This window comes from Nannobrachium achirus (assembly GCF_963921795.1).
Source record: "Nannobrachium achirus genome assembly, chromosome: 24".
NCBI lineage: Eukaryota > Metazoa > Chordata > Actinopteri > Myctophiformes > Myctophidae > Nannobrachium > Nannobrachium achirus.
The window spans coordinates 26,840,056-26,853,608 of record NC_137831.1 but is presented as its reverse complement, the minus strand read 5'-3'; the positions used below and the strand labels follow the sequence as shown (position 1 = coordinate 26,853,608).

At 44.6% G+C, this 13,553-nt stretch overlaps 1 protein-coding gene across 1 annotated transcript in view; it reads left to right on the top strand.

Moving 5' to 3' along the window:
• Positions 1-6,056: 6,056 nt before the first annotated feature.
• LOC308280187 (beta-galactoside alpha-2,6-sialyltransferase 2-like) overlaps positions 6,057-13,553 on the top strand; it is a gene marked incomplete at both ends in the record, with an annotated part of 47,116 nt that continues 39,619 nt past the window's right edge. Inside the window, 5 exons of the mRNA XM_080720450.1 lie at positions 6,057-6,335; positions 8,068-8,279; positions 9,344-9,553; positions 10,508-10,740; positions 12,470-12,567. Of these exons, the coding sequence (XP_080576576.1) occupies positions 6,057-6,335; positions 8,068-8,279; positions 9,344-9,553; positions 10,508-10,740; positions 12,470-12,567 (1,032 nt within the window). The remainder of the gene's footprint in view (positions 6,336-8,067; positions 8,280-9,343; positions 9,554-10,507; positions 10,741-12,469; positions 12,568-13,553) is intronic.

Here is a 13,553-nt window from a genome sequence, read left to right as displayed (position 1 = left end):
GGACCTCTTAGGGGTCCTGAGCCTCCTGTTGAAGACATCTGGACCATAATAAGTCTTGGTACCCCCCTCCTTCACAACTTTGACACTTTGACTCACCTTAATTTTTATTTTGTGGCAGAATTTGCCTTTTTATGTATTTACTCTGGCAGTGGATGAATAAAAAATCTCTCTCTCTCTCTCTCTCTCTCTCTCTCTCTCCCCTCATGCAGCATGTACCTGGTTCCTGTATTAAGCCTGTTTGAGGCCTGATAAGCCCTCTGGGAGGCTGCAGCCTTATTGAACATCATTTAATATACCACCGCCGCCACTCCTTCCTCACAACAGAGCTCGGTGCATCTGCAATATGTCAGGACAAAGACCTCGCAGGCTTAGCTTCTCCTCCTTCCAAACCACTTACCGTAAATCCTGCATGCTGGAGCTGAGTCCCTCAGGGCTCCCAATGCTTGGGTCTTTTCTGTTTTCTGTTATTGTGGGGAAAGCTTTTAGCCGAAAGTAGCAGGTCGACGCGTTGTGAGCTTTTCGGTCTGCCCCAGCTGCATTCACATTTAACCAAATTTTCTCCTCTGAACTTTGTTACAGATGTGACTTGTCATAAGCTACTTTGTGTTGGAATATGAAGTGTGTCTGTCTGTCTGTCTGTGTGTCTGTGTGTGTGTGGTGTGGCCGGGTCTTAAGCGTAATGACAGCCACTCTCGCAAGTGTTTACGTTCCTACAGTATATAGTCTTTCCAAAGGCAGAGCACTCGAGTCCCAAATGCCATCGCAAGACAATCATATGCTACGCATAGAGTGTTTTAGACATCGTATTGAAATGCTGTTGTAATGTTTTACGAACGCATCTTAATTTATTGTTCCCATACTTGGGAGAGCCATTAATATACCCATAGTCCGGACGGGAGGGACTGTGCTGGAATTGCTAGTTGGTTGTCTACAATTGAACCCAAATAAAGTGTGATATTATATATACAATAGAGGTTCGGGCCGCTACACTGCACTCAAATCTACGGCACATGGCCGATCTGACTGATATCCCCATATATGGAGATCTCTGTATCTGTCAGTCCTTGTCACTTTTATGCCCTTCACATGGAGATCCTGATGTGATCAGTATATGCCCATATATGGACAATGCCCCCTTTTGTGCCCATATACAGTATGGAGATCCCTGATGTTTGGGCATAGTTGCATTGGGAACTCCTTATATGGTTATGGCTGGGTCATGGTGACATGAGTCAGAGGTCAGCATAACAGGATGACTTGCTGCCTTGATTTGAACTGACCGACCGACATTATCTTCATTAGAGTCTAAGAAAAAAACATATATCTAATACTCAAGGGCAGCCTCTGAACTATCCCAGGATGCCTGGAACTTATTTCCTCTGCTTTGTGTTTTGTAGTTCTGCTTTTTTAGCTCTGTAGTTTGACTCTTCTGTAGTTTGACTGACTCTTCTGTAGTTTGATTCTCTGTAGTTTGACTCTTCTGTAGTTTGATTCTCTGTAGTTTGACTCTTCTGTAGTTTGACTCTCTGTAGTTTGACACTCTCTGTAGATTGATTCCCTGTAGTTTTACTCCCTGTAGTTTTACTCCCTGTAGTTTTACTCCCTGTAGTTTGACTCCCTGTAGTTTTACTCTCTGTAGTTTGACTCTCTGTAGATTGACTCTCTGTAGTTTGATTCCCTGTAGTTTGACTCTCTGTAGTCTGATTCCACGCTGACTAGTAATCCTCGTTGTGACCCAGCCATGAGCTGTGGAGTAAATATTACATCAGCCAAGAACAAAGTCAGCTCTTCCTTCACAGCATCATCCCATGCAACGCAATGCAATGCAACGGACATCTCGTCATGTTGGCTTTGGCAACTGGAATCCCAGCGAGGCTGTTTTTCACCTCGAACACTGTTCTCTGTCTGTGGTGGAAGTAGAAGATAGGTTGAAAAGTGTTGAAGTTGTACTTTAATGTGTTAATACTCTTAACTTAAAGGCTCCATTTTCATCCACGCCTGACCTCTTATCCCTAAACTTTTTGGCCTTGTTTTACCATTTTGAAATTTGAAAATTAAAAATGGTTCAAATAGCTGATCTACAAGCTCACAATGTGTCAATGTTGTAGATAGTCTATTTGATGTATTTTAAAATGTTTTTCAAAATAGTAAAAAAAGGCAAAGAGGTTTACGGATAAGGGGTAAGGCATGGACGAAAATATAGCTCTATATCTGCAAAGTAACCCTAGTAATCCAAAGAAGTCGAATAATTGTAGTGGATCAAAATAGCACAGTACTTTAAGTAAGTTCGCCCCGCTGTTGCAGTATCTCACCATGTGGGCTTTGACAAAAGGAGTCCCGGTGTGGCTGATTACTCTGTTTTTACCTCGACACCGCGACGAACCCACTGTTCTCTGTCGAACTGCAAAAAAAAGAAATTCTCAGCCGCCAGTGAAGTTCTGCTGCAATCGGAAGAAAACCTGTCTTTAGACATTAAGTCTGGTGTACAGTAATGTTATGGTGTTCTGTGTCCTCTGAGAGTTAATTACCACACCAGATTGTCAAACGTTCGCACACGTTAAGGTGAACTCTGTGGAGAAGATTACACCACTCTCTCTGCCATGGGGATGGATTGCTCCATGTGTGTGTAAGGGATGGGACGATATGAAAATGTTATATCACGATTATTGTGAACAAAGAAATCATGATTTACGATATTATCGTGATAATCAAAATCCATTATCCTGGGGCGGAACATTTTTCAAAAAAATTGCCGATCTGCAAGCTCACAACGCATCACGTTGCGACGCGTTGTGAGCTTATAGATCTGCTATTTTTTGGCAAAGACATTTGGTATAGAGTGAAAAAAATACTGTATCAAGTATGTATATTATAAGTACCTTTTACCAATTATAGAGGGTTTAAGTGGTACCGGATATGCAGCAAATAAAAGGTGAATTGACCCCAGTGCATGAAGGAGGACGATATCACGCTAAATTAAATCTCCACGATACGATTATCGTGAGTGTTTTTAATCACGATAAACGATAATATCGCGTATCGTCCCATCCCTAGTGTGTGTACGCACAGGGAGTAGGATATTTGTTTCTGAGCCATCAAAGCAGGAACAGGACAACTTCAGAAGTGTGTCTCTCTTAACAAAGCTTGTCTGTGTCAAATATAACGAGTTCAGTTGTTCTGGGCTTCAGCACACGCACACACTTGCACGCACGCACGCACGCACGCACGCACACACACAAATAACAAGCCAGGCTCTTCAGTTGTTCTGGGCTTCCAAAGAAACAACAACAAAGAGTAGCTACAGTTCATTCATTCTTCTCCTGGGTCATTCCAATCAGTGGTGGAAAGTAACTAAGTACATTTACTCATTTACAACTAGAGCATTTACTCATTTACAAATGCCTTCTATTTTGTGGTTATCAAAACCTTTTAGTGCCAAAGACCCCAAATTGATACATATTTGGCCACGACCCCCCCCCCCCCCCCCCATCTGAAAATGGTTTGCACCAGGGACCCCCAAAAGAGAAGATACCGGTATGTCTTAAAATAGCCTCAGATGTACAAGTGAGTCACAAGCAGGGCAGGAAATTCACGGCGGCCACGACGGCCATGGCCGTCGTTGCCCCTCTCTTTGGCCGTGTGCCCCTCGAAAAATGACATGCCCAAACGGCCACCGTGGCCGTGGTGCCCTGGCGCCCACAGCAGTCCATTAACTGCTTTTTACTGTTTTTTCCTCTGCGCGATTTTCCAGTCATTACGGTAACAGCAGTGCGTGGTTGGTTGAGCTGCGCACATGACCAGTAGTAGATTCCATTTACGCTCGTAGTAAAGTTGAAAGTTTGTTTTATTTGACAGGGACCGTGCTCATTAATGGACATGTCAGTTTTCACTTCAATGTAAATGAGCCAGAGTTAGCCAGCCGTAGGCTAATTTTCATCTGTGGTCCCTGGACCCCCCTTGGTGGTGATCAACCCCCCAATCCAACCCTTGATGCTGAGTGCCAAGCAGGGAGGCATTGGGTCCCATTTTTATAGTCTTTGGTATGACCCGGCCGGGGAATTGAACCCCCGACCTCCCAGTCTCAGGGCGGACACTCTAACCACAAGGCCACTGAGCTGAGTAGGAGCATACAGTGTTGCCAGACGTACGATAATTATCGTATTTGTACGATAATTTGATCCTCTGTACGATGTACGATCAATAATTCCAAAAATGCCCAGATGTACGATAATTTCGGCATATCACCAAAAAGAGCGTGAATTCGCTATTTTCCCTGGCTGCTGATCTGGGATCTGGTTTGGCTTCTCAAAATAAGCCAGGAAATCGGTCAATCTGACCCTAGATCTGTACTTGGAGGCATTAAAAACACCGGTTGCATCTTTCCAGACCAGTTTCAGGCTTTTATTTGTGTAAGCTCCAGGAAGTTGCCTACCTCCACACAGCCTATTTGATGCCTTTTTGTCACGCAGGAGTCTCAAACCAGGTCGTTTCTTACACTAAAGACCCATTTTTTGGTGAAATTACGTTTTACGCAAGTGATTTCTCTTTTTTTGGCTGTGTACGATAGTTTCATGTCAAATACGATAATTCTGAGGCTCCGGTACGATAATTCAACATTTCCCATCTGGCGACACTGGGAGCATAGCAGCCGCCGCATAGTGGAGCCGCCGGAGTCCCGCAACACAGTGTTTATACAAGTTACAACACAAAAAACATCACCGGGCTAAACGGGAGTTTTATCTAACGCAGCCTGTTGAATAAATCCGAGATGTAGTGGACTAGAAGTAAGTGTTAGAAATACTCAAAATTACAATAAACAATTAACTAACCCTAACCCTAACCCTAACAATTAAGTACAATACTTAAGTAAATGTACTTAGTTACTTTACACCACTGCACATGGCAAAACAGAAATAAACAGGTTCTTGATATTTATTTAATTGAAAGGTATTACATTAAACCTTAACGTTTAAGCTAAATTAATTATGACTGGCGTGGACTTAAAATCATTGTTTTAATGATGGCCTTCCTGCCCTGGCACTTGGCCTTTGTGCCCTCAAAAATTTGACAACACCAAAGGCCAAGTGGCCTTGCCCCTAAACTGACGAAATTCTAGGCCTGGTCACAAGTCCCAAAAATCGTCCCAAAATCGTCCCAAAATGGTCCCTGTAAATTTTGTTTCCAATTCCGACCTGTGCCGGGAATAAAACCACAATCAAATGACAAACCAAAGCCGAGTTGCCCCCTACCAATTTTGTCCGATTCCTCCCTGTTTTGTCCCGAAATCCGATTGTATCCGAGATTCTGAGAGACCCGACCATTTTATGATTATTAAAGCTCCTTGTGTGTGCCTTTTGCCTTTCATGTGCCGAGGTCCACTGACTCACTGCAGCCGTTCTGTTACATTCATTAAAAAAAGAAGAAAAAAATGCAACAATAACAAATAATGGATATTAACTCGCGACCCATAACAAAATGTGTAGGAAATGCTTATGTCAGAGGTCTTCAACAGGGGGTCCGGGACCCCTAGGGGGTCCTCAGAGTTACTACAGGGGGTCCTCCAAATCTTTGTGTGATAGAAACTTTTTTCTTTTTCCTTTTTCATATTAACCACTTGAACCCTAGCGCCCAAATTCTGAGAACATTAGCCAAAAATAGCAGATCTACAGTTGTGAGCTAGTAGATCGGCTATTTTCTGCAAAGAGGTTTGGTGTAGAGGGGAAAAAGAGCAGACTAAGTACAGAGTGAAAGGTCAAGTTCATTAAGTATTGACAGTTCAAGAGTTTAAACATCTGAAAACACAAATTGACATGAATCCAAATTCCAAAATACACTGATGATTGCGCTGTCAATCAATGAAACTATATGGAAACTAAAGGTGAAAAGGTTGTGGGGGCCCCTGCTTCATCTCTCTCTCAACTAAGGGGTCCTTGGCCTGAAAACGTTGAAGACCCCTGGCTTATGTAAACACACGATAACCATCTCCTGTTCTCTCTCCCCTGTCGCCAGGCAGCCTCCCGGTGACCACGCCCCCACCCACCCGTCCCCCAAACGCCATGAAGCGCTGGAGGAAGCTGGTCCTGGCGGCCATGCTGGCCTGGCTCCTCCTCTTCCTGTCGGTGCTCTCGCACTTCCTGGACCTGCGGAGCGCCGTGGCGCCCAGGGCGCGCTCCTCGGGGGCGGCGGCGGGACCCTCGCTCAGCCGCACCGAGATCCGACGCCTGGCGTCCATACAGGGGGGAGGGGGAGGGGGGGTGAGGCCTGGGACCCCCGGGTCCTCCTCGGCCCCAGGGGGCCGAGACCCCGACTGGGGAGGAGGGCCCCGCGCCCCCAAGGTCAGTGATGGACTGTAACTCAATGCATTTTACTCGCGTACTCAACCTTTTTAGGCCGTGACCTCCCAAATTAATCCTATTTTAACTGGGGACACCCCAAAATAATCCTATTTTAACTGGGGATCCCCCAAATGAATTGTATTTCAACTGGGGACCCCCCAAATGTATAATTTTTTTTAACTGGCGACCCCCTAAAATAATCCATTTTGAATTGGGGACAGAACTGGAGAGCAAAATCTGATAATGGCCGGGATACTCAAACTTCTGAACTTGTGGGCCACGTTACAAAAATATCAAGGGGCCCACGGGCCAGTTGATGAAATGACATTACTTGATAACTTCTCTCTTTTATTTGCTTTATTTCCACATAACGCAAGAGAAGTGCAATGTGCATTATTGTATCGATTGGAATTCCATTTATATTCTGTCAATGACACAATTTGTAATCAAAGTAATTTGCTACATTTTCTCTTTTTAATAATTCTGTACAATTAGCATATTCCACACGAACACTAAAACAAACTAATGTACTTTTGTCTGCTATTTGTATGGGTTGTTGTCTATCTGTCTGCCTGCTATCAAGTGAGATACTGTAACATTAAAGATAGCTGAGCCAGTGATGTCATTACGTGCGCATCCCGCATCAAAAACTCATTCAAGTCGCCCAGGGACTCATTCATGTCATGGTCCTGGGGTCCCGGGGATGCGCCTCCATTGGAGTCCATGTTAAAATAATTTACCGGGTCGCGGTAAAAGAAAAACATTTTAAAATTCCACAGACACCACCATTGTTCATGGGTGAAAGCATCCTACTTTACCCTACGTTAACGTAGAAAGTCTTAAACAGGCGATAGATACGTCAATGTTTTGATTCCACCAACGTCCGACGCCATTTTGCGCGCCCGAATTCATTAGGGGCACATGTTTTAGTATTTTTAGTAGTTCTAAGTTCAAACATTAGCCAAATTGTAAAATAAATATAAGAAATAGGCAAACATTTTGAAAATAGCCGATCTACAAGCTCACAGTTCTTGAAAACATTGTATTGAGGACTCATAAAACTTTTCTGGAACCCATTTGAATGACCATCTGTGGGTCCCGGGACCCATTACATTGAAAACCTAGTAACATCACTGCTGAGCACATCTCTCTTTCAATTGCTTCACAATGTTATTTATGACTTGGCCCACATTCAACACAAATGTCTTTTTACAGAAAATAAACTTAAAATAGATTGCCCAGACTGTTTAGCTTCCAAATGGCCGCTGATGCAGTTGTTAAGTAGAGCTACAGTACATCTCTCTTTCATTTGAAATTGATTTGCATTAGGCCTACAATGTGTTAATTAGTCGGGCAGAGCCGCTGGTTAAAAATAAAAAATCTGCGAAAATCTCAAATGGCCGCATTCAAGATGTTTTGGCCATTATCTCTGGAACGGAAGGTCCAATCTGCTCAGTTTAAAGCTTGTTGGATGTGTGACTTCGAGGAGCTGGGTTAGGATTAAGATGGGTCAGTATCACTGGCCTATAGCATCACAATAATTTAAACCACCCGCAAAAATTCAAAAATGGCATCTACAAGCATTGTACATCGGCTATTTTGAAAGTATTGAAACTTTTTGAATAATTCAGATTTTCTTTTTTTTTTTAAACACAAATCTTCTCTTACAGTTTTTTCCGAACACAGGCCTACTTTACTGAGTACATACTTCTCTCCTCCACCTCTGCTGAAGGTTCCCAGAGGAGAGGCCCTCCTAAACGGGGACCCCCAGGAGGGGCGGTCGGACTGGGCTGCGGGGGGCCTCCGTGCCGAGGGGGCGAAGAAGAAGCAGCCCCCCGGGGGGCCGTGGGTCAAGGGGGACCCCTGGAGCCCGGAGGTGGACGACGACTGGGAGGAGAGAAGGCGGAGGAGGAAACTCCGGATCCGGATGAAGAGGGCCAGGAGGTCAGTGGTGTAAAAAGTAGGGGTGTAAGGATAGGCCTACATTTGAACAACGATTCGATGCGCATCACGATACATGGTTAACGATATGATACATGGACGATATTAGTTTGTTCATTCATGGCGATACGACACAATTCGAGTCAATGATTTAAAATCAATATAGTAACTATTTAGCGAAGACATTAAATCTGTGTGAAACATGTCAATAGAGCAGGTTCTTTAAGGGAAAAATCTAGAACGCCTAAAAAAACGCCTGCGAGGCGCTGTGAGCTTGTAGATCGTCTATTTTCGGCAAAGAGTTTTGGTGTAGAGGTGGAAAAAAGAGCAGACTAAGTACAGAGTGAAAGGTCAAGTGTATTAACTCATCTAGTGCCATTCCCGAGATATCTCGTGAAATGTACTCGAGTATCTGTAGTGCCATTCACGAGATATCTCGGGAAAAGTAATATATTACTGCAACGGCGAGTACATTACCGAGAAGAATGGGCGGAGGTCCGGAGACGAAATCCGTCGCTGATTTCGCATCATCACGGCTCCACGAGCACAAAATGGTCCCATCCATAACATTGAGGTGGACGGGGGATCTCATCTTTAATGTCCATTATCTCAAAACTACACTTTAGAAGCTAGGATGGAGGCAGATGCTCGCTTATGTTACACAGTTATAAAAGCTCCCGGTCGGCCATTACACAACTCCACGTGGACAAGGATCGGTTCCGGCGCACGACCCGATGACGTCAGACCGGAAGTGATTGCGCTGTGGACTTCTGGCCTTCAAAATAAGATAACGGCGGTGATGCCAGCCTGAAGGTGGCGTCGTGGACTTTATTATCCGTTCATTTCAGGGGCACTAAATGAGTTAAGTATTGACGGTTCAAGTGGTTAAATATCTGAAACACCAATTTACATCAATCCAAAATACACAGATGATCGTGCTGTCAAACAATGAACCGATATGGAATCTATGAAAAGGTTGTAGGGGGTCCCTGCATGCTTCATCTCTCTCTCAACTAAGGGGTCCTTGGCCTGAAAACGTTGAAGACCCCTGCTTTACGCCACTGCAGGAGATGGAGAGGCAGAGCGGCCCAGCGGGGGGAGAACACAGCGGCCACGGAGGACGAGGGCGAGGAGGAGGGCGACTACATGGTGTCGCGGAGCAAGGCGGTGGTGCAGAAGCTGTGGAGGGGCGACGCGTCGGCCGACATGCTCAGCGCGCGCCTCCAGAAGGCGCTGAAGGACTACCTGAGCTCCAACAAGCACCACGTGGCCTACAAGTAGGTATCGGTGTTAAGGGGAACACACACCGGCTGTGGTGGAAAATAAAACGGGGGCATATCGGAGCGGCGGGCGAGGCGTTAAAGCTTACTTGCACTGTGCGTTGTGCGCGGGTGTCGGGTGTCGACCGCTGTGAGCTTGTAGAGCTGCTATTTTCGCCACGCAGTTAAGTATAAATCAGATATTACGATGGCATCACGGCCTGACAAAAATACATTTTACCGTAGTCCACTAAATCAACTGTAGATTTAGTCTAATCTCAAGACGATCGGTCAACTGAAACTAAATTAAAACTAAAACATTTCAAGAGACTAAACTATACTTTCCTGGCCAGGTCACTATTGTTAAAGGTCCTACACCATGCATTTAAAAATAATTTATATAACACTGTTTGTGTCCCAAAAACGTTTTTGAAAAGGTTTGAGGCTAAATTACCACTCCTGAATACAGAGCCCCTGTCATTTCTGCCTGGCTTTCAGAGCATTTTCAGCTGCAGTACCACCTTGTCCTGAGTGGGAGGACTGCGCTATTGAGCCAGTTTTGGCCCCACACTCCTCCCCACCTCCTGCTCAGCAGGCCTGCCCACCCCTCCCCAACCCTCTCCCAGCTCCTCCTGCCTCCTTCTCAGGCCTGCCCACCCCTCCCCAACCCTCTCCCAGCTCCTCCTGCCTCCTTGTGACATCACAAATCTGACCTTTCACAATCAGGACCGTTCTGAGACATGCTAACATAGATCTGCCCATAAACTGAGAAAGACACAATGGTCAGAAATAGGACTTTGTGAGGATAGAAGTTGCTGGTGGGACACCAAGAAAATACATAAAAATTGGAAAAATGTAAATTCATGGTGTAGTCCCTTTAAAGAGATTTTAATCTCAATGATAATTTTTGATGATATGAAGGATACAAAAAATACCTATGATATAACCCGTCCCTGCTCTGTGCCCACACAGCGGGCAGCGGAGGCCGCGGCAGAGCGGGCTCCAGGTCCTGTGCGAGCTGAAGAGGCGCGCCCGCCTCCGCACGCTGGACGGGACGGAGGAGCCCTTCGCCAGCTTGGGCTGGACCCGGCTGGTGCCCCCGCGACCCCTGGACCAGCTCCTCCCCCAGGGCTCAGAGTTCAGGACCTGTGCGGTGGTGACCTCGGCGGGGGCCATCCTCAACTCGTCTCTGGGGGCGGAGATAGGTGAGTGAGATGACCGCTGTTAACCGTTGTCTGGAAGGATCAGTGCCCAGTCCGCCCACTTGAAAATGTCAAAAGAAGAAGACTGGTTGTACTGGTCAGCTCCCAGTGGCGTTTGGTTGTACTGGTCAGCTCTCTGTACAACAGTAGAGGACCGTAGTTGTACTGGTCTGCTCCCAGTACAGCAGTAGATGGCTTGTGGTTGTACTGGTCAGCTCTCAGTGTCCAACAGTAGAAGACTGTTGTTGTACTGGTCAGCAAGACTGGGGTTGTATTGGTCAGCTAACAATGTCCAGCAGTAGAAGATTGTTGTTGTACTGGTCAGCTCCCAGTACACCAGTAGAAGACACATGTACAACAGTAAAAGGCTATGGTTGTACTGGTCAGCTCCCAGTAAAACAGCTCTCTGTACAAAAGTAGAAGTCTGTGGTTGTACTGGTCGGTCCAACAGTAAGACCGTCGTTGTAGGCTACTTGTCAGCTCCCAGTTGAAAACTTTAAACAACATTGCCAGAATGTCCCTTTAGATTGAGCAACCCTATGTAGGTGAATGAAACTGTCCTGGCCCTGCGTTTTGCACCAGCCTCTTTCACTTTGAATGTGAAGATGTTTTGAGACACCCAACAGCGTGGTTATTGAAGATATTCTAGTAAATGAGGTTTTGCCGCCCTCTTGTGGTCATTAAGGGTGACTACAGGGAACAGTCATATCACTATCTACATGCTTTAGATATATCATATTATGCATTTTCAGTTACGGTAACTTTAATTAAAATATCTTTACACATTATGAATTGCCACATTAAATCTCACCATTATCAATTATTTGGTATGGTGCTCATACAAATCTGTCCAAATGAATATAAAATTCACATACTAGGTGAAGAGGGTAGGCTACATACTTGCATACACACCTACGTAATGCTATGTAGAGAAATTAATGCTTGGCCATTTTTACTGAACGTAGTCAGTACATGGTGTGAACTTATAGAACTTCTATTTTCTCTAGTTTAGGCCCTGGGGAGACATCAAAATGTCTCATTTGGGTCTAAACAAGTTTAGGAACCACTGCATTTGATTATGGTGAACGGTGCATTTATATAACGCTTTTTATCCAAAGCCCTTCACCCATTCATACACCGATGGTGGAGGAAACCATGCAAGTCACCAACCTGCACATTAGGGGCACACATTAGACACACGGGAGCAATTAGGGGTTCAGCGTCACTTCGACACTAACTGGTGGTGTTGTTGGCCCCCAAACTGTGGAATAAACTTGCAGTTGCACTTAAAACTGCAGACTCACTCCCTGGCTTCCACCGTGGTCTTAAGACTCACCTATTCAGACTCCACCTTAGCAAATAGCACTTACCGTAGCACTTGCCTACCCTCAATGACCATACATGTAATTTAGGTAACATCTTTTACGTTTTATTTTTTATGACGTTTTTACTGAATAGTTGCTTCGTCTACCTGTTTTCTTAGATTAGCCTACTATTTATTTCCATTTGATGTATTTATGTTGATGCACTGATGTAATACCTTGCTTATTGTAAATCGTTCTGGATTAAGAGCGTCTGCCAAATGCTTAAATTCTGGGGGAGCCCGGGATCGAACTGCTCTATACCGGCCACTCTACCACCTGAGTCACTACCACCCTGATGTGATGTGATGTGCATATGATGCTGCATACGAGTCCGTATAACGTGATGTTGTTGGCTGGTGCCTCCTCAGATTCCCATGATGCAGTGCTTCGCTTCAACGCGGCGCCCACGAAAGGCTTTGAGAAAGATGTGGGGAACAGGACCACCATTCGCATCATCAACTCCCAGGTGAGACCTGGGACTCTCCTCTCCTCTCCTCTCCTCTTCTCTCTTCTCTGTGATGTTGTTGAACTACAAATGAATGTGCCATTATATCTATTGTTAAGTTGACTTGTGAAGTACTTCATGGCAGTGTTGATTTTGACCGCAAATTTTGATTTAGTTAGTCTTTTGAATGACATTCTGTTTAGTTTTAGGGGCATTTTAGTCACCTGAAATATTTTACTTTTAATCTAGTTTTAGTCGACTAAATATCATTTTAGTTGACTAAATATCATTTTAGTTGACTAAATCTACAGTTGATTTTTGACGACAAAATTGTATTTTGGCGTTGAAACGGCTGATTTTACACTTAGTTTACATGCTGGAAATGGCTGATATACAAGCTCGGGCTTGTAGATCTGCTATTTTCTGAGCGCAACACCCGAGTGCAACCAACATAAAATAACTTGTCTTTTAGTTTTACTGCAGTGGTTCTCAACCAGTGGTCCCTGAGGGGGTTCCAGCCCTCCAGGTGGTCCCCAGCTAAATGCAGAATTGGTAACCAAAGGGACCCTTATAGATCTTTAACTCTTGAGAGCGTAAAATGAAACCAAACGGACCCTCACATTTTGCCTGTTATCTCTCCTATTGCCACATCAATACAGCATGCAATTGTGGACAAAATCTTACCCAACAAAATATTCTACGTTTTGGGTCCGAGAGGATAAAACAAATGGTGGTCCGTGGCTCAAATGCAGAATATATATATGTCCCTTGATATGAAAAGGTTCTACTGGATATCTTCTCTCCTCCTCCAGCGTACCAGCTACGCAAATTCTTGTGCTTACAGAGGTATTATTGTGCTTACAGGTGTAGTTTTGATTTTATTTTTATTTGGATATCTTTTAGCCATCGGCTACTCTTCCAAGAGTCCAGCAAACACAAGAATACATTACATTACAGCATTCATAATACAATTATAATACAAATATGAGTTTCATCATAAGGATCAA